This window comes from Magallana gigas, chromosome 6 (genome assembly GCF_963853765.1).
Source record: "Magallana gigas chromosome 6, xbMagGiga1.1, whole genome shotgun sequence".
In the NCBI taxonomy this organism is placed as follows: Eukaryota; Metazoa; Mollusca; class Bivalvia; order Ostreida; family Ostreidae; genus Magallana; species Magallana gigas.
Window position 1 is genome coordinate 26,943,730 of NC_088858.1, and position 21,601 is coordinate 26,965,330.

The 21,601-nt window shown below is 34.3% G+C and overlaps 2 protein-coding genes across 3 annotated transcripts in view; one reads left to right on the forward strand and one right to left on the reverse strand.

The window, feature by feature from the left end:
* Window positions 1-3,192: 3,192 nt before the first annotated feature.
* Window positions 3,193-7,771, reverse strand: LOC105332219 (frataxin, mitochondrial). Its single transcript, XM_011434736.4, has 5 exons — window positions 7,613-7,771; window positions 6,744-6,838; window positions 6,495-6,618; window positions 5,751-5,848; window positions 3,193-3,455 (listed from the first exon to the last, which is right to left on the reverse strand). Exons 1-5 carry the CDS (start codon window positions 7,670-7,672, stop codon window positions 3,302-3,304), a joined length of 531 nt encoding a protein of 176 aa, XP_011433038.2. The 5' UTR covers window positions 7,673-7,771; the 3' UTR covers window positions 3,193-3,301.
* Window positions 7,772-7,807: 36 nt separating this feature from the next.
* Window positions 7,808-21,601, forward strand: part of LOC105332220 (uncharacterized) — a 31,311-nt gene continuing 17,517 nt past the window's right edge. Inside the window, exons 1-5 of one of the 2 annotated variants that reach the window (XM_011434737.4) lie at window positions 7,808-8,033; window positions 9,501-12,458; window positions 12,549-12,715; window positions 16,302-16,434; window positions 17,033-17,071. In XM_011434737.4, coding sequence (XP_011433039.3) covers window positions 9,572-12,458; window positions 12,549-12,715; window positions 16,302-16,434; window positions 17,033-17,071 — 3,226 coding nt within the window. In that variant the 5' untranslated portion in view covers window positions 7,808-8,033; window positions 9,501-9,571. The remainder of the gene's footprint in view (window positions 8,034-9,500; window positions 12,459-12,548; window positions 12,716-16,301; window positions 16,435-17,032; window positions 17,072-21,601) is intronic. The other variant, XM_011434739.4, reaches the window with a different exon arrangement.

Below are 21,601 nucleotides of genomic sequence, written 5' to 3' on the forward strand. Positions count from 1 at the left end.
CCTTTTGACCAAGTTGAGCTACAAAAGAAAAGAAAAGTTTCCCCATCAGATCTTTTCCCATTCTTTGGTAAATTTTCTAAATAAAATTTAGAAGACTGAAGGAAAATTTTTTCTCGATCATCAAATCATATCGACTTCTTTTATGAATGTACATTCTTTCTTAATGTGTTAATGTGTCCCACCTTAAAAATGACTTGCAAAGAAGTTCCTTTATATGCATGTTTAACATATTAATAAATATGTCTGAAAATGAGCACAAAATATGCATGATTTCCAGTGCAAATCTAACGGAATCCTCGGCATTTTTTTTTGGGGGGGGGGGGGGCATTCCAATATATTTTCTTTTGAAAATCTCTGTACTACAATGTAGCTAACAAATATTGATTTGACTCTTGCTTAAATTATATTCTGACTTGAATATCTCTTATTCTCTATCGTATTCACACGTAGAATAAATGTGACCTTGGCATACCTTTTTCTATTTTATATCAATTGGTGCTAATCATTTTTTTTTAATCACTCAAGTAATTGCTTTTCCCCCCCAGATTATTCAATGATCTGCTGACTTTGTTAATTTAAATAATTTATTTTATGAGTTGATTATATTGACTCCCCCTCTGACCAATTTAGGATGAAATTTACAATGTAAATTACTGTTCCCTGTAAGAACAAAAAAAATGAATCAACTATGGTCTGATTTTTATTTAATCTACTTATATTGCACTCTGATGTGTCAATGATTTGGCCTTTAGTTAGATCAATTCTCTATCGACATCAAGGGGCCACACAAAAGCAATGGCTCATCATGTTAAACCTTACACTTTGATGCCAGAGATACCGTGTAATCATTACAGCTCAAGACTGAGATATTTAGATAACTAAACACAACATTAGTGGTGTGGAAGTGTTACATATGCCAGTTTAATTCCCTGCTGTAATTCTCCAGCAAATATGTACAAAATTTATAGCCAAAAAATTATTCATATACGCATATGACTTACAATTTTTAATGAAATTCACTTCACACAAAAAAAGGATAAAAAAAATATTGGTACTCTAGATTTTGCCAAATATGACAAGAGAACCAATAAAACTGATCATGCAATTAATTAGAAGATGAGTCTTAAATTAAATTTATGAACAAATTATTTTGAAACCCCTCTTTACTACGAAAACGATCAAATGTAGCATCCTATTAAGATTCACCAAGACCTGGTGTTCCTGGTACCATTTGTGAAGGCACAACAAATATTACCGCGTCTCTAAACTTGCATTGTTCCTGTTTGTGAAGCTATGTTTCCTTCCTTGAATCGAGTTGGGGAAACTAGTGAAAAACCTGTTATGCAATACACACTTTGAGTTCTTCAATTTGCTAGTTTTTTGGGGTAAAATAGAGCATCTTCCTAAGTACCCACTTATTGAGTTTCCAGAAGATTTTCAGATTAAATGTTTTAATAAGTAAAAGGAATAATAACTTTCGCTTTTACAGAACATATTTCAAGAGTCTTCAATATTAATCAGAGCTAGAATTCAATTCAGTTTCAACAAATTTGATGCATTTCCACCAAATCTTTTGGGGGGTGGGTCTCATAGGTACATGAGCATTTTGCATGTTTTATGTCAGAATTGAAGCTATTCCAAAGTAAATTTCTCACACCTAATAAATCTTCATCATTAAACTGAATTAATTAGTTATCTTGCAATCTTTGTGAGGACTTGATAATTTTGAAAAAGAAATGGAGACAAAACATTATTATCTCGCTTTGAATTCATTTAATTTTTTGCTACCAGCTGGGATTGTATATTTTTTTTTTAAATGAAAACCACCATCCTTAATTAAATGGGCATAAGATGTAAACATCTTTTTCAAAACCTCTCACTTGCTAAAGAATATATATATACATCATTTGCGACCTGCAATAAAACTTAATTTTTTAATAAAAATGAGAGAATTAAACCAAATTGAATTAAACGATACATCGTCAAATAATTCAATTAATGCTGCTGTCATTGAAAAAAAGTTACGAATTTGAGTATAACTGTTTTTAAAGAGTTCAAATTTTGTAGAAGACGAGTACGTATAAGCCCCTTTAAAAAAAACCCACTTGTATTGGTATTGCCAGTAAACAAGAATGTGCCAATATATCTCAGGAAGAGCTGCCTTCAAGTTTGGTCAGAAGTGAAATCTTGACATTAAGGTTACACCCAATAATCTCATCTTACAAGTGTCTTAACTAATATGGTTCAATGGAACTCAATAGATGTACAAGAGACTGACTTAGAATAGCTTGTTAAAATCATTGACAGTATAGATTTTCTGGTTATTATTTTTATGGTGCAATTGTCATAGTACTGTACATATTTTACCAAGCTTAAAACTTCTATTTTCAATATTTTCAAGGTAAACTAATTGGCACTATATACATACAGGTACATGAATCTTCAAAGGATCATACTAACCAAGCCTGAAAAGTGTTACATAAGATTTGAAATTCAAGGATGCAAACGGTTGAAGTATCATTTAAAAATTGTCCAAAGTTTCATTTTAAAAAAATCATAATTTGAAAACCTATGGATATATTAATGTTAAAATTTTTCCCCTCATTAGCACTTATCAAATGATAACTTCCTTATTTGGGGGGGGGGGGGGGGGTCTTAGATATTACCATTTTAACAAATTTGATAACCTGTGTGATATAATAAATATAGCATATTAAACTGGAAATTTTTTTTTACTACATGTATGAACATTTTTGTTGGGTTTTTTTTCACTGAATAAATTTGCAACGTTACATATCATTTGTTTCTGTTTCTCTTAGCTACAGAAATCGATAATTTCTTTATCAAATAGTATAATTCATTTCTCTTAGATCAAAAGCTACAGAAATTGATAATTTCTTTATCATTCAGTATATATAATTCATTTCTCTTAGATCACAAGCTACAGAAATTGATAATTTCTTTATCATTCCTCTTAGATCACAAGCTACAGAAATTGATAATTTCTTTATCATTCCTCTTAGATCACCAGCTACAGAAATTGATAATTTCTTTATCATATAGACAGTATAATTCATTTCAAGTGATAGGAATAATGTCACTTTTTTCAATATGGTGTATGAGGAGTGTGTTTTATTTGTGGCCCTAGGACACAATATTAGTAAGAATTTGTCAAGTTGATGACCAAAGAAAGACAACTCTCTAACAGTTTATTGTTACGTTTGATTCCATCATATTTTATCTGAGTCATAACAATAAAAAAACAATATTGTAAATGTTTGCAGTTCGTCCTTGATTGCAGCTAGCTCTTCCTTCGAGATCCATAAGAACACTTGGTAAAGTCAATTGGAGTATTGAAGACTTTGGACACTTCATCCGATAATAATTCATGCAGAGTCCGAGATGTTCTTTTGTAGACCCATGTTCCGTCCTCAAAGTCATAGCGGAATGGGCCACTGTTTAATCAGAGATAAAACACAGCTAGTACAATACAAATAGACATGATGAAATAGATAATCTTGTGGCACTGCAAAGCCAAAAATAAAAGTTTGCATGCAGACTATTGATTTGATGAATTAATTGGAAGGAGTGGGCAAAGGTTCTAGAATTTTCTCTCAAAAAAAGTAAACCTCACTGGTACATTTGATATTACAATATTACACACTAGCTATTTGCCTCCCTTTTTATACCAGAATTACATTTATATCATTAAAAGAGAATACATTTGGTATGGAAGCTAATTTACAATAAATACATGCTTATAAAAAGAAAAAAGAATGAAAATTTAAATGGCTTGTAAAACAATCTAAAACTAGACAACATTGAGATGGTGACCATCTCAAAGGGCCCCGCTTAAATAATGGATGAAAAGCATTTCAGAATATTTTCCAGCTGGCATAGACATTTTAATTCAATCTTATTACCCCTTACATACAGGCATTTTTGTTCAATCTGAGCAAGATTAAGCAAATGTGAAATAATCTACAGTCTAAAACTGATCCGCTATGACCGTCACATTGACTTGGTTCAAATTATAAAGTCAATGCACACAATTAACCCAAAAGCTCTGTTAATGTGAATTTTGCATGATCCAAGATGACCTTGACATCTTACCTACAAACATCATTCAAGGTCACCGGACACCCTTTGATTGTAGGCACGCTGTGAGTGAAGTACGAGGGTCAATAAAAAAATATGAAGACTTTTGTCATAGCTCAATGGTGCAAAAAATAAGTCATCAATTATTTGCAAGTTTGTGTTTAACTGTAATAAATTTTGTGGGGGTGGTGGTAATTGTATTTTGAATATAAAACAGTCCGAGAGAGAGTAGAATATCTGTAAATATTTGGTCAAAAAATAAGTAATGTCAACCGACGTTCAGGGTTATCCTTACTGCAAACTAATAGATATACAGTTAGAAAATGAAAACTTCGAAGAACTAACTTATGATTCTCGAACAAATGTGTGGAAATAAGATGCTAAGTGGTTCAGTGCCATTTTAAATTGTAAGGAGAAAGGCACAAGAGACCAAGCGTGATATAAAGATGGGGTATATCTATAAAATGTGCGTGTTTAATCTTGACGTCATGTTTTGAACGTTACCGTGCGCCGTGGTGACAAAACATGTTGTTTTTAAAAAGGGGTAACAAAAATACCGTTTCATCAAATGGACTTACACTTCGCATATCAATGACATAAAAGTTGATGCACAGATTAAACTGTTAAGTATGACTTTCATGAAAAAAATATGATAGACAGCCACATTGTCTTCGTATTTTTTGATTGACCCTCATATGTGCCTAGTGAGATTGGACCAAAGGGATAAAAGATGTGCTCCAGACATGGATTTTTCATATAATTCTGATATGACCTTCACATTTGACCTTAAAACTTGGTTCAAGGTCACTGCACACCCTTTACTCAAAAGCTCTGCTTATGTGAAGTATGAGCCAAATGGGGTTAAGCAGAGAATATACCGTATATGCTCTGAAAAAAAAGAATTTTTGCATGATCAAATATGACCTTGACCTACAAACTTCATTCAAGATCACTGCACACCCTTTGTCTATATACAATCTCTGAGTGAAGTTTGAGTTAAATTGGACTAAGGGGAAAGAAGATATGCTCCAGAAAAGGATTTTTCATATTATTCTGCATATTATTCAGCTTTGACCTAGAAACATGGTTCAAGGTAAATGCACACTCTTTACCCAAAGGCACTCTGTGGGTGAAGTATAAGCCAGATTGAGCAAAGGGGAGAGAGGATATGCTCTTGACAAGAGATCTTGGATGGACAGACAGATGGAAGGATAGATGGATGGAAGGATGTATGGATGGAAGGACGGACAGACAGACTGATCACTATAGGACCCCCGCAAAATAATTTTTTTACTTTGTTATACACAATGTATCCTAGTATGATAAAAGGATAATAAATATCTGAAACTGCTCCATAAAGGTGAATGTATCAAGTAACCCTTTTCAGTTGGATACTGTAGATTTCTAAGTAAGTGCAAGGATTTGAAATAGGCATAAAGTTGCAAGAAGCATCCCTTGCAGATTTTAAGATCTTGCTATTTTTTTTTTGACAGTTGTAAACTACAGATACATATATGATGTATATGATATTATAAAAATAAAAAGTTTCATTCTTGTGATTCGATGCAAAATGAGGTAACTGCAGAATTAAGTGCACACAAAAAATTAGAAATCTGCAGTACTTGATACAGTAGGTTGCTAAGTTTCTTTACCTGATGGGAGAGGAGAGCCAGATCTGGAGGTTACTGGGTTGCTTGTTGATTACATATGTACCATCTTTCTCGCTGATTTTAACAGTCAGTACTCCACTCTTATATTTATGATAAAAAAAAGAAGTTTTGAAATTTAAATTCAAAATGCAGACCTAAAGAATAATTAACGGTTTATTGTAAATAGTAGCTAAAACTTAACAGTAAGAGAATGAAGGGGGGTTAAACATTAATTTGATGGTTTCTACAAACATTTTCATATCAATCATTCAAGATTATGATAAACCAGCAGACTGTTGTAGGATATTCCTCTGAATATCTAGGATGCTTATGCCAAATCAATCAGAACTTTGTCTTAAACCATGCTAGTTCTGTAGATTGGCAAATTTACACACTGGTTTTACTTTCACTACATGTATGTTAACCATTTGACATTTTTCTGCAAAATTAATCCCATAAATGCTGTTGTTGTTTTTTTTACTGCACAGTTAAAGTTTTATGCCCTATTAAAGTTTTCCTTTAGATTGAAATTAAGAACACTGATACCTACCAGTACCACTTTTCAAAGCATAAAGTATAAACAATGTGGGGTTTAAATGATTCAGATAACTGAGATACATGTACTAAGATCCAAAGTATTACTGAAATATAAGATATAGGCCTGATATTCGCTTTATAAAACCAAGCGACTCTAATTCAACAGTTTCTCTCTTTTAAACCAATGAATAAATCTGATATAGTAGGTACCGAGTACTGAGCATCATATTCAGGATCACATGGCAAAGTATCTCCAATATCTTCAAATGCCTCGGTAAGAGAGTCCATGGTTTCATCCGCCACTATGTGATAGTCCATCTCGGACATCTGACCACTGCAAACAATATCACAGACCTATTTATACAAGGACTTACATCAATTTTCTTAGTATCAGTTATCAGTTATTTTTTATGTGAAATGAGAAATAGTACCATGTAATTAATTAAAAGGTGTACATACTTCTGTAAAATTGATCCTGTTGAAAAATGTGCTGCTGGATGAATAAATGTAATGTTCTTAACATAACATGGGAGTTCTCTGGCAAGATGTGGCATCTATAAATAAAAGTTTTTGTAATTTTAACTCAAAAGTAAAACAGGTACATTGCACAATAGAAGATGGTTAGTTGTCAGCATAAAAGATGATCTAGCTGCAGCAAAGCTCCAGACAAATAATTGTTTAATATAAAAAAAAGAGAACAAAACATCCTTGTTATTGGGTCTATAAAAATTCGGGAGAGCCTGAGGGCTATATTATGCAGCTATATATGCCTCATGATGGCAAATCCTTTGGGGTTTTTTCTCTTTAGAAATCTGATTCCTAAGTATGGATAAAAATAAAAGAGAAATGAAGTTAACCTCATATACATTGCCTAAAACTGTGTGCTTTGTTGTTGTTATTGTTTTTTAACATATCCATAATTCAGCATTTTTGATCAATAGAGCACTGCCAGTTGCATATATGGTTGCTAAAAAAAAATATGTAAAACCCAAAGAATAAAATCGATACACTCAACTTAGCTTCAAAAAGTTCAAAATCTTATGAAACCAAGAATATTTGTAATTTGTAATTATTTTAACCAAAGCTTATGTATTTTTTAATGTCTATTGATTCTATTTTGAAGTAAACTTCATGATAATATTACGAATCAAGTTTCGCGTTTTGCTTGAAATAATTTTTACTGGCTAAAAATGATTTAGTTTCATGATGGTACTTTCGAAAAAAAACAACCCAGGCATTCCGATGATGTTGTAAGTAAAAATAACACAAACATTGTATATATTACATTATTTGTCAAAACCAGAATATTATTCGTAAATCAACATTACCTGTTTATGTGGAATAAGTCTACTACACAAACGAAAAATGTTCATAAATCTAGGTCTCATTTTTCAAAATCTTTGAATTTTTTGTGTATCCGATATCGTCTAATTCGAAATTCCGCGTTTACTTTCACTTTCAAGTTCAATAACACCGGGTTCGGTATTCCTGCTTTTTTAATGACAAGGGGTAAAATTTGATACATCGAAGGAAACAAACATAAATCTAATATTTGTATTAGCACATATCAATAGATATTTCAATTTATTTTAAATGCTGTAGCTAGCAACGTAGCTCATCTGTATATTTATAGCTAACCATGAAATGAACAAGAATTTTTAAATGTTTACGGATTCGGTCTCATATTGGTCCTATGATTATACTACCGGAAACGAAAATGTATAAACATGCAGGGAATTGTCAAACTTTGTAAGTTTTCATTTCTATTATTTGACTGATCGTAAGTGAATGGCCGAACATATTCTACTTAACATAATTTTCACATTCATTTGAAGCATGCATGGTATATTTACATATGTTGTTTGGAATTACACAGGTGTTCGAATATTTCTACTTACATTGTCATCAGCTGGCACTGAGCTGGTCATGATCATTATGTCTTTAACTTTTTATAAGCTAGAAATAAGTGGGTTTTTTAATCACAACTTACTCTCCTCCTCTTCTTTTCAAATTCGGATAAATTGATTGACTTGCACATGAGGCACAGCTTGCACTATTATTTTTTGTATCAATGACTTTATGACAGCTAGACAACAAACTCTTTTATATTTTTTTCAAATGAACTTCAAAATCACAGATGTAACACAAATGTTTCTAAATATAACATTTTGAATGATTTTAACATAAATACTGATGAAATTCGATATCTTGTATAATATTTCATATATGATCATGTTCATTTGTCAAAGTGAGTTGGTTTATCATCAGTTTATCGTCATTTGGTCCCATGAATTTAAACCCCTTTACTTTTGATATTATAGTATCACAATGTTTTTCCTTTCTAGTTCAATTTGACAATGTTTAATTGTATGTGCTATGATAAAACATGAAAATAAATTATGAGATGTGTGATGCTTTGATTTATTGTAAATCCAGCATGGGTGTACACACTGCGACAGATCGACTGATGCGTTGAATGACAACACGATTTGGATCGTGAGTTGCTGTTTATAAAACAAGCATTTTCATTGACAGTTTTAGTACATGCCCACTCTTTCCTGTACCGTGGTTTTGATAAATTATGCCTCAATTGCGGCTTTTGCCACCTGTGTTGTTTACTCTGTATCAGGACTGCCAAAACTAAATCACTGCAAAAATTGACTAAGAGTTCTCACAGTAATCGCTTCTTGTTTTTTATGGTGTAAACGATTTTCAATAAACGATGAGCGAAGTACAGTCTGTGACTTTAATCTGTATGGGCCCGTCCCTGCTTTCAGAGAACTTTTTCTGGAGGTTTTAAAGATGTACGTAAACATTGCCCCGTTTTCAAATAACTCTGCATGAAATTTTTTACTTGCAAGTACAACTTTATTATAAGTTTTCTTTTTCCAACATATGTCTCCTCATGTTAGCAGCATATTTTAGCATGCATTTGATAAATTGGTGGGTCTATATGTGCCAATCAGAATCTTTGTTGCGAATTCCAATTGAAATACACGCTGATTAGAAAGTGTCATCACTCAACACAATGGTAAATTGGCTGTAGTGTGTACACCCATGCTGGATTTGCGCTAAAAGAAAATTTATTGTTGGCTTTATTCATTCTTTATATGCATTGATATTGGCCTTTAGTTTTTCACCATAAACAATTTTTTCCCCCAAAATTTTTTCAATACATACATGTACCTATTATTCAAAGATTTGTTTTGATTGCAGGTAATTGAAAGAATCGATCATGCAGTGGCACGGGCATGATTTAAGGAAAAAAGTCAAATAAACATTTAAATATGGCTCAGGAAAATTTACAAGATTTAGCAAGAAGCTTGGATAATTTTCACATATCTGAGAATACAGGGACAGGTTCACCCCAAAGTAATGTCAATCCATTTGATAAATCAGGCCAACATTATATCAACATAGATTCTGGGTCAGGAAGAGGAGGGAGACAGACACAGAGAAATGAAAATGGGCAACAGACGTACTCCCAGAGGGTAGGGAGTTATGACAGACAGAGACGAAGAGAGGGGAGTAGTGAAAGACAACGACATATTCAGGGAGATCCCAGTAATATGAGATATCCCCAAGGAGATCCCAACCAACAAAGATATCACCAAGAAGATCCCAACCAACAAAGATATCACCAAGAAGATCCCAACCAACAAAGATATCCTCAAGGAGATCCCAACCAACAAAGATATCCTCAAGGAGATCCCAACCTACAGAGATATCCTCAAGGAGATCCCAACCTACAGAGATATCCTCAAGAGGATCCAAACCAACAAAGATATCATCAAGGAGATCCAAACCAACAAAGATATCCCCAAGGAGATCCCAACCAACAAAGATATCCTCAAGGAGATCCCAACCTACAGAGATATCCTCAAGAGGATCCAAACCAACAAAGATATCATCAAGGAGATCCAAACCAACAAAGATATCCCCAAGGAGATCCCAACCAACAAAGATATCCTCAAGGAGATCCCAACCTACAGAGATATCCCAAGGGGGACTCTTTCCAACTCAGAAATCCTCAAGGGGATCCAAACCAAGAAAGATATCCCCAAGGAGATCCTAGCCAACAAAGATATCCCAAAGGAGATCCCAACCAACAAAGATATCCTCAGGGAGATTCAAGCCAACAAAGATATTCCCAAGGAGACCCCAACCAAGGAGATCCCAATCAACACAGATATCCTCAGAGAGACCCAAACCAACAAAGATACCCTCAGGGAGACCCAGGCCAACACAGATATCCTCAAGGAGATCTTAACCAGCAAAGATATCCCCAAAGAGATGGTAGCATTGATAGACACAGAGAAAGGAATGACAGCGGTGAACAGCAATACCCACATCCAAGGGGGAAAAGCCAGGAGAGACAGAGATATTCTCCAAGAGGGGTGACTACAGATCAAGAGAGATATTCACAGGGAGTAGGGTTTAGTGAACAACAAAGATATGGACAACAGGACGGCAATTCCCAGAGACAAGATAGTGGAGACCAATCAAGGAACACACGTAGAGAGGGCAGTCGCGAGAGACAAGGACATCCAGTAAGGGCCAGTAGTGGAGAAAGACAGCGACATCCACAAAGAGAGGGCAGCAGTGATCATCTGCCTCAAGAAAATTCTGATCTTGCCAAATATCAAGATACTCAGTTAGAAGGAATTAATTCAGAAGAACGTGCTTCAAGACAACGAACTCCAAGGAGAAGGTACATAACAAGAGACTCAGAACAGGACCCTGAGGGTCAGACTCCCTCTGTTACTCAGCCTCAAAGACAAGAAGGACCTATGAGGGGTGATATTAATGTTTTACCCTCAAGACCCCAGGTTCTGACTGACAGGTCCAGTAGAAATGGAGGACCACCTTCCTCTTTTCAGCAACCCAGCAGTACCACTGCTTCCAGATACAACCAAGGAAACCTGAATGAAAGCAGTTCTGGGAATGAGGCATCAGGGTCTGAAGACGGACGACAGAGACGGCCACAAAGTCTGGACAGGGGTCGCCGAAGGGAGGCCATGCCCCCGCCTCCTGCAGTGTTAGCTAACCTCAGAAAAGACAGACCCTCTCTGACCCCTGAAAATGTTAGTCCTTCAGGTCAGAATGTACAGTACTCTAGCTGCGATAACAAGGAGCGATGCATGCCGGCTGCAAACCAAGCAGAAATAATTATTCAACAACAAAAAGAGAATGCTTATGGGAAGGACAGCGCTTTGATGGCCAAGCTGCAGTCCACTTACAAATTGTTGAGATCTAGGTCATTCAACAGAGACAGGGAGAGCAGGCCTCAGATTGAAGTCAGGCGGAGGGACAGGTCACTGAATTCACGGGAGGATCAGCAGGGGAGCAGGCAACAGGAAGACAGTGGTGTTGATCCAGTGAAGGACCCCACACTGATCTATTCATCAGAGGAAAAAGTTGAAAGATCAGTTGGGGGTCGGCAAAGAGTCAGAGGCAGAAGCCCTCAACAATTCCAACAGAGCAATTCCTTTGATGGCCATACCAGTAACGGGGGTCAGTTCCAGAGTGGTCAAACTCCTGGTCATGAAACCCAACAAAATCAACAGCAGCCTCAAATTATGTGTGACAATCGGCAAAATAAAAGTGAAAGAAGCCAACAGGGTCCTCCAGCCAACCAAAGTAATGGCAACCAATCACAGTTAAGTAATGAATTCCAGTCTAATCAACAACCTTCTAGTCCAACCACCAGAGAAAATCCAGCTTTCCGAGGAAGTCCATCCTTGAAGCGAATGACTGGAGTAACAGATCTGGACAAAGCCATGAAAGACCGAGACCAAGAGTTCCTCAGCAAACGTTTTGGAGAAACGGGCATGAAAAACTCCCCTCACTCCGCATCTGTAAACAGCAACCATTCTTGTAGCGATGACCAGGAAACAGACATTGATGACATGAGTAAAGATAAAGTTCACGCCAAATTTCGAAACAGAAATACCTCTGGGGAGAATTCACCCCTCAGTAAGTCTTCTCCCTCGAGCCCAATGTTTCCTCCGCCAGCATCTTCTCCTCTGGCTTTCTGCGATGAAAAAAGGCAACTCAGTGATCCTAGAGGGAAAGAAATACTTCGGAGACGGCCAAATAATTTGGAGGATGCTGTCAGTTGGCCTCTGTCTATTCCTGGAACTGTGGACTTCACCAAATTCGAAGTATTTGAAGGTATGAAAAAAAAATGTCCAGTGAAAAATTGTTTTGTCTATTTAATTAAATATGATAGAAATCAATTAATTTTTCAAATGTCATTTTTAGGTCAGATGTTGCTGAACTGGTTGCAGTCCACCATTGATGACAAACACTACCTTCGCCTGGTGATGACGCGACACGACATGAGTGTCGTACTGACACAATTCTGTACATGTCTCATAGCAGCAGGAATCATGAAGGAAAAGGAAGGAAGGAATGAACAAATGTTCAAGGTAAATATTTTTATCATCCAGTGTTCTGGTAAAGGAAACAATTTTTGTGCAGTAATTTTGTAACCTTTTTTATTAAATCAATTCCATTTCAAATTGGTCAATGTCTGTTTTTATTAGCATCCAAATGACAAACTTTAGACAATCTTACTGCTCTAAATTGTGGGTCATAAGTTCTACAATAATCTTGGCAAACTAGACACAATTGCATATGAAAAAAATTGAACCATATAATAGAGTGATAATTATTTGAACCTTTTGTTACTGTAATTGAATAATAATGGAATTTAATGCTCCCCAATTATTTCTTTTATAACCCAGTTTTAATGGTACAGGCATTCAGTAAGCTCTCTGTGGTACCAAATTCTAAAATTTAATGCCCTTGTGGATCTGGAGAATATCCTGACTTTAGGATCAATAAACATTGAAATAAATTGATAAACCTCTATGTTTTTAGCTTACCTGAGCTGAAAGCTCAAGATCACTTTTTGTGATCCGTCCGTCTGTCTGTAAACTTTTTACATTTTGAACTTCTTCTACCGAACCACAGGGCCAATTTCAACTAAACTTGGCACAAAGTATCATTGGGTAAAGGGAATTCAAGTCTGTTAAAATGAAGGGCTATGCTCTCTTCAAAGGGAAGATAATAAGGATTTATTGAAAATTTGTTGATATTTTTCAAAAATCTTCTTCTCAGAAACCATATTGCCAGAAAAGCTTAAACTTGTATTTTCCTCAGGTAGTGTAGATTCAAGTTTGTTCAAATCATTGTCCCCGGGGGTTAGGTGGGGTCACAAGGGGGGTTTTACATAGAATATATAGAGTAAATTTTTAAAAATTTTCTACTCAGAAACCAATCAGCAAGGAAAGCTGAAACTTGTGTGGAAGCTTCCTCATGTAGTGTAGATTTAAAGTTGTGAAAATCATGGCCCCCAGGGGTAGGGTGGGGCCACAATGGGGGGTTTGTACTTTTACATAAGAATATATAGTGTAAATCTTTAAAAATTTTCTTCTCAAAAACCATTTGGCCAGAAAAGCTGAAACTTGTGTGGAAGCATCCTCAGAGGGTGTAGATTCAAATTTGTACAAATCATTGTCCCCAGGGATAAGGTGGGGCCACAATTGGGGTCAAAGTTTTACATTGGAATAACTATTGAGTAAAAATTTAAAAATCTTTTTCTCAGAAACTAATCAGCCAGGAAAGCTGAAACTTGTTGGAAGCATCCTTATGTAGTGTAGATACAAATTTGTGAAAATCATGACTCCTGGTGGAGCCACAATGAGGGGGGTCAAACTTTTACATAGGAATATAGTGTAAATCTTTTAAAATCTCTATCTCAGAAACTAATCAGCCAGGAAAGCTGAAACTTATGTGGAAGCATCCATATGTAGTGTAGATACAAAATTGTGAAAATCATTACTCCGCAGGAGGGTGGAGCCACAATGGAGGGGGGTCGACCTTTTTGCATAGGAATGTATAGTGTAAATCTTTATCTACTAATCAGCCAGGAAAGATGAAACTTGTGTGATAGCATCTTTATGTAGTGTAGATACACATTTGTGAAAATCATGACTCTGGGGGTAGGGTGGAGCCACAATGGGGGTGGTCGAACTTTTACATTGGAATATATAATGTAAATCGTTTAAAATCTACTTCTCAGAAACATATCAGCCAGGAAAGCTGAAACTTGTGTGAAAGCATTATTAGGAAGGGTAGATTCAAGTTTGTTCAAATCATGGCCCCCGGGGAGGGGGTTGGGGTGCAAAAATTCACATAGTAATATAAATAGAAAAAATTTAAAATATCTTTTTCTATAAACTAGAAAAGCTTTAACTTTACTGAAAGCAACCTCAGATAATGTAGATTTAAATTCTTTCAAATCAAAATCTTGAGGAGTAGGGTGGGGCCACTTTGGGATTCCAATTTTTTAAAGGAAAATATTTTAATTATTTACAAAAAATGAAATGTAAAATATATGGTTTTACTTATATGCAAGCACTTTGAAATATTGCTGATTCTTTCAAATTGTTTAGACTTTGGCCCCTGGACGATTCTTAGGCTTCACAAGGGGTTCAAAGTTTGATGTAGGTTTACATCCTTTATATAAACAATTGTTTAGGATCTTTTTGAGAACTGCAATGCTCAACAGGTGATATGACTATAAAATCATCCTTTTAGAAAAGGGACTAATGATTATAAACATAAGAATATCCAGGGGGGGAAATGGATTTTATTTATACAGGATCTACATGTATTATTGTATATTGTCCAGATAGTTTGTATTATGACTCCATTAAGCTGATTTTATCATACCTATTGTTGCTCAGGTGAGCGATGTGGCCCATGGGCCTCTTGTTTATAGTTAATGAGGTTCAGTGTCAATGATTTGGAAAATTTGCATTCTTGGGATATTTATTAAATTAGTTTCAATAGATTAAACTTAATCCATTGAATAGAGAGATGAATAAACCAGCCTGAAAAAGTGTTACTGATGATTACATAGGCAAGATGTACTGAACCACTTCAACTATAAAAGTGTATACAAGTTTGTAATTGGAGAATGGTACTCAAAGGTAGAAGAGAGCAAAGTGACTTTATATATATACATGTATGTGTTTTTCAAGAAAGCTTTTTTCAATGTCATCTAAAAGGTTATTCCGGTGTACATGATGATTTTAATCTTTCGACTACAATACATGATTGAGTTACCATGAAGTAGGCATGAATCAAGGGACACACTTCATGCTTGAGTGACCCCAACAAGGCCTGAAAGTCTGGTCAGCTCGAGATTTCTGTCATACTTTTATGAAATTGATATTCGTTTTTTATAAGCAGATATTTTGCCCTGTCATTGTTACGCTGTGGCTAAACTGACTTTTTGGCCCTCAGAAAAGGGAAAAAAAAACCAGAATAACTCAGGGAAATATGACAATTTACACACATTGTGAATTTGTTAGGTATTTGTTAACAGTGGTAAGGTAGCAGATTGGATATGGAGAAAATATTGATGGTGAATTTGAAACTTGTATGGTCTTTAACTGTGGTGCTTTATAGTCATGAAATAATTATGTTGTGTCATCAGTTTACACATTAATGCTATGGATACATGTGTGTTCTCTTCCAAGTGTCAATGTTACAGTACTGCAGTGCTTTTGTTATTCTACGTAGTATTTATGTTTTTCCCAATGAAGAACTTTAATCAATTTTTACTGCAATCTTGATTTTTCACATCATGTGACTGCACTGTGAAATATAAATGTTGGAATGGATTTATCGTTTTGAATTTTATTTGAAAATTTGTGTTTTTGTGTCTGCATACAAAGGTATATGTATTTGAAAATTTGATTTGATACTCCAATACATGTACATGTAATTAAATAATACATGCATGTATTATAAGAGAAGTTTTGAAAGGATACAAAATGTTTAACTTTTGCCAATCAAAATTACTTCAGTGAAAAATATGTCATTTGCTAACAGTGAAACAAAGAAACTAATTTTGATTATTCTAATGCATCAATTTGAGTGTGGTCTATCATGACTTTAAATATGATAGTAATTAAGTATTGTTGGTCTGTTTGCTTGCAGCCGGACTGTATGTATTTCTGGACCCACACAGAGAACGCCCCGATCAGACAGGATGTAGACATAGGAAAACTGGGCCCCATGTGGCCTCCCATGCCATCAAAGGATGAGTTCGGCCACAAATACACTGAAGCAGGTTAGCCATTCTTACATGCAAAGTCCAGAATAATAGATTGAATATGATATTTAATTTCAAACTCTGTATATAAACAGCAAGTTTTCATGATTTTTTTTTTTTAAGTCCAGACAATTTTTTGAGGATATTAGAACTACTAGTATTTGACAATTGGATAGGGGCTGGTTATTTGTCAGAGGATATTGATAACCCATGAACATATATATCTCTATTCAGTGTCAAGATATATTTTTTTCATTTGTGAAAAAAAATTTGAGGTTTTAAATCAAAGTCAAGGTCACATTTATATTTATGAAATAAATGTGCAAAGTTTTTACAGGCACAACAAATGGGCAATGCCATATTCTTATTTCATTAAATATTAAATGCATTTCTTGATCAAAATCTTTTGTTTTCAGTTGTTTTGAATTTTTATAAATACTTTTGTCTCAAGCAAATGGAGAGAAATGAATAAATGGGACACAATGTAGAGTGAATTTTTTATTATTAATTAATGCTGGTATTAATTGAATATTTTAAAATATGAAATTATACTTGTAATGAAAACAGTACAAGTTTTCCGATTGTGCACTGCTTTGAATGATGTGCTACTTTTCAGAACAATACTACAGGAGCTACATGACAAAGTTTATGAAGGGTTTGGATTTTAGTGGCTTTGCATAGTTGACATATAACTCTGTTTCCAAATGTGGAAAATTCCTTAAAGGATATTAAATTTGAAAGATTGTAATTTAGGGCAATATCAAATATTTTACTTTTAATATGCTCTTCTTAAGTATGCTCTTATCAAACAAATTACAAAACCAATCTATTAGATGTTGAATTTGGAATAATAAAAAGGAAATTTCCACATTTGGTAATGGATTTAAATTCATTGCTATTTATTCAAAATATCAACGTTATTTCATTCTCTTTTTCCCCTCATTTTTTTTGTTTTAGAATTTGTAATTTTGCTGAAACTTATTATTTGGGAATTAAATTTAGTTTAATATTGTATCATTTACATTTCTTTTTTGGGAAATATTTTTAACTTAAACTTTATTTTCATTTATTTTGTGTATATTTAATATAATTAATGGTTAAAGTCATCTTCACTAGCCAAGGGGTTTATGGGGAGCGAAGTGGACTGAAAACCCTTGGCTAGCAAAGATGGGTTAAAGTTAATGATTTAAGATATACTACCTGTATTATTAGCTCACCTGAGCTGAAAGTTCAAGTGAGCTTTTCTGATCACTTTTTGTCAGTCGTCTGTCTGTCTGTCCATCTGTATACTTTTTACATTTTCGACATCTTCTCAAGAACCACAGGGCCAATTTCAACATAACTTGGCACAAAGTTTCCATAGGTAAAAGGGATTGAATTGTGTTAAAATGAAGGGCCACACCTTTTTCGAAATGGAAAAAATTAAGAATTATTTGATATTACCGGTATTAAGAAAAATTTGTTGGCATTTTTAAAAATCTTTTTCTCAAAAATTAAATGGCCAGGAAAGCTGTCACTTGTATGGAAGCATTGTAGTGTAAATTCAAGTTTGTTCAAGTCATGATCCCTGGGGTGGGGCCACCAATGTAAAACTAAAGAGAACTTTAAAAATCTTCTTCTTTAAAACCAAATTGCCAGAAAAGCTGTAACTTGTGTGGAAGCATTCTCAGGTAGTATAGATTCTTGTTTCTTCAAACCATGATCCTCGTGGGTAGGGGGAGGGGAGAAATATCTTCTTCTTTTTTGAAAATTAATTAAATGGGAAGCATTCCCAGGTATTGTATTAAATATAGAAAAAAATCCTTAAAAATCAAATTAAAAAGGATTCGACTATAATGGGTGGGGGAGGGGGCGTTGGTTGAATATTTACTTAATAAATAAATTTGATAATTTTCAAAAATAGATATAGTATTACTAATATGCAAGCATATTGACGTTTGTTGATTCTCAGTTGTTTAGACTGTGGCCCTGGATAATTCTTAGGCCACACAAGGGGTTCAAAGATTGATGTTGGTTTTTATTTATATGAACAGTTATTTAAGATCTTTTTCAGAATAACAATGCTCAATATGTGATATTGCTATGAAAGGCACTCAACATACGAACATCTGTAGAAAATTTTGAAAATCTTTTAATACAGGATCTATTTTACTTATTCATTGTCACAATATTTTGGATATGACTTCATAAAGCTGATTTTATAATGTCAGGTGAGCAATGTGGCCCATGGGCCTCTTGTATTTTAAGTACTGGTAAGAGAGCGTGTGGTTCATATGAAGTAGTCACAGTTATCTTAGTTTTGCATTGGATTTTTAGTCTATTACCGGATATACATGTAGTAACCAATTAAAGTTTAAGTAAGTTAGTAGTAAAAGAAGTAAGCAATGTTATATGCAAATATCACCTACAGAGTTTAAAGAAATTACACGAATGCATTTCTGTGATTCTTTAATTCACTAAACATGCAGTGCTTAACAAATCACTAAGTCATTAGTCATAGTGTTTGGATAATAGAATAATGACAGAAATGATATTTTTTATAATTTCATTAATAATTTTTGATCTGTTAATATGAAATAATGTATGCAATAACTGACATTTGGTACTGGATGGAAGTGTCAGTGCAGGTAGATTACTGTAAAAGGATAATTTTTTATTGGGATAAAATTTCACACATTTGTGATTTCAAATAGAATTGTGGTGAATTAATCTTTTTGGTAAAAAAAAACCAAAACAAAAAACAAAAAATGTATTAAACATGAAATACACTACGGCCAACGCGGATCCTGTATTTTCCCGTGACACTGTGATGGTGTTTTAACTAAAACTTCTAGAAAACTATTGCTACATGTATTTTGTTAATGTTATACAAGAGCCCCAAACATAGCAATGTATTACAAAAATCATGCACATAATTACGTGTACTTGAAAATTGAGTAATATTTTAAAGTATTATTTTTTTGCATATGATGAGTTGAAAATATGACACAGATTTTAAGAAGACAAATATTACGCGATGTACTATGAGGTCGCTACTGTAGGCATCAACTCAACTTGTATGTTTCCCCCTCAGTCTGACTCTTATATAACTCATTAACTACTTTTCGGCCTCCATCTCTTTTGTTTTAAATAAATAAGATTTTAAGTACATTTATGTAAATTATCTTAAGACGGTGGGTGTTAATTATAGTTTAGGTATGGTATGGTCAATCATAGAACAAGTATCACCTTGCAGAGCAAGTCTCCCAAGAAACATCCCGTTACACGGGTCCAGCATCTAACTCCTTGAGTCATTTAAATGACTAAGTAGGTGTTAAAATTAGGTATGATTGCATATACCGGTACACAGCCACTTTGAGGTATTGAGAGTAAAAAATAATAGATTATGAATAACGGGACTGCAGTTTGACTTCGAGGGATCAAGAGGTTTTGAGAGATCAAGAGAGTATATTTTCTTTGTTATATTGGGAAAAATGTTGGACCAGAGACTCACTTCGAGCAATTTTACGGGTGTGTAACTATTACATAACACTTCCTGTCTGTGACAGCACCCCTGCTCTGAACACGTGTCGTGAAAAATCTTATCGAATGTTGGGACCTCTCTCTCTCTCTCTCTCTCTCTCTCTCATTTCAAATAACTAATACATTATGTGAACTGGTAAAGTAGTATATGTAGCCATAACGGTATTCTGATTGAAATGCAGTTCTCTACATAAGCGCACATGTTGTCGTAATTTGATGGGTGTTTTCAGAAATATTTTTCATACCAGGGAATTATATATATAAGTCCCTGTTCATTCAAGCTTTCAATCTTTACTGCATGAAGATAAAATAATACATGATTCAGACAGGTAGAAAATCGAAAGTACAGCACAATTTATAGTAAAGCTATCCCTGTGTTTATGGGTGTGTATAACTATTACATAACACTTCCTGTCTTGTGACAGCACCAGTGCTCTGGCTAGGTACTGTGAGAAATCTTATCGAATGTTGAGACTCTCTCTCTCTCTCTCTCTCTCTCTCTCTCTCTCTCTCTCTCTTCAAAATCAAAATATATAAAATTCTAAGAAATTTGAAAATTAAAACTTTCTTAAGGTGGCTCACTACACCGTGAAATATTTTCTCAAATCAGCAGAAAATTACTTGATTATGATAGATATCATAATGGATAAGAAGTATTTAAGTCTAATAGGCAAAAAATGTGCAGTTTTGGATGAAAAATTACATTTTCAAAAATTTAATTCAGTTAACATGAACTGGCGGATTTGAACTCATGATCTGCCGTTCAGAAGCCCAATACATTAACCACTGAGCTACGATGATATACAACCCAATCAAACGATATAAACAGTTTAACAAAACATAATCTCAATCTTGTGACGTAGTATCTTAAAAAGTATAAGCGTAGGTGTAGTGAGGTACCTTAACATTTTCTTAAACTGACTGAACCTTTTTTATTTTACAACGATTGAAAAACAAGTTCTACAACTTATATTAATATCTTGCGTTGGCACAGATGTTAGCGCGAGGGGGTCATTGATGTGGGAGGAAGCCGAAGTGCCCGGAGAAAACCCACGTGTCCAAGCGGGCGACCACCATACCCATTCACATACAACCACTGTCAATTACAGGGATCAAACTCGGGTCAAGCGTGATATGCGAGTGCATTTTAAAACATTTTATATCTACATGTACTTTGTTATTCATTAAAAGAATTTTTTTAAATGTATTTAAGAGAAATGACCAAGTGTAAGGTATGTTTTGAATTAATTATGAAAGATTGTAAATGAAATGCCAATTAATAATCCCTTTCCCAAGGCTAAATAAGATATTTTGGTGAAATGTTTTTTAATTAATCGAATTAATTGATAACCAATAATTTTCAGCGATTAATGTGCCAGGATTAAATATGTAACGCTCATTCACAAAAAAGTATACAAAATTCTGTATTAGCATAATTACACATTCCATTTATTTCCCCCACTTTTTTAAATAATGAATTGTAACAATCAACTCCATTCATAAAATAAAGGAATATGAATTAATATTCATTAATTCCCTCAATCATATTTCCCAAATGAGAAGAAATTGGGGGAGGTAACTCGCGTTAAAAACAAGAACAGTTTTCACCTGAGATTGATTTCACAGTACCCGGTGGTGTGGACAAGGTGAGAAGCTGTACCGC

Coding starts and splice junctions, on each gene's coding strand:
- LOC105332219 (XM_011434736.4), bottom strand. CDS start 7,672: ATGAGACCTAGATTTATGAACATTTTTCGTTTGTGTAGTAGACTTATT. Junction 6,839..7,612: donor GACTTATTCCACATAAACAG/GTAATGTTGATT, acceptor TTTTATTTATAG/ATGCCACATCTTGCCAGAGA. Junction 5,849..6,494: donor AATATGATGCTCAGTACTCG/GTACCTACTATA, acceptor CATAAATATAAG/AGTGGAGTACTGACTGTTAA.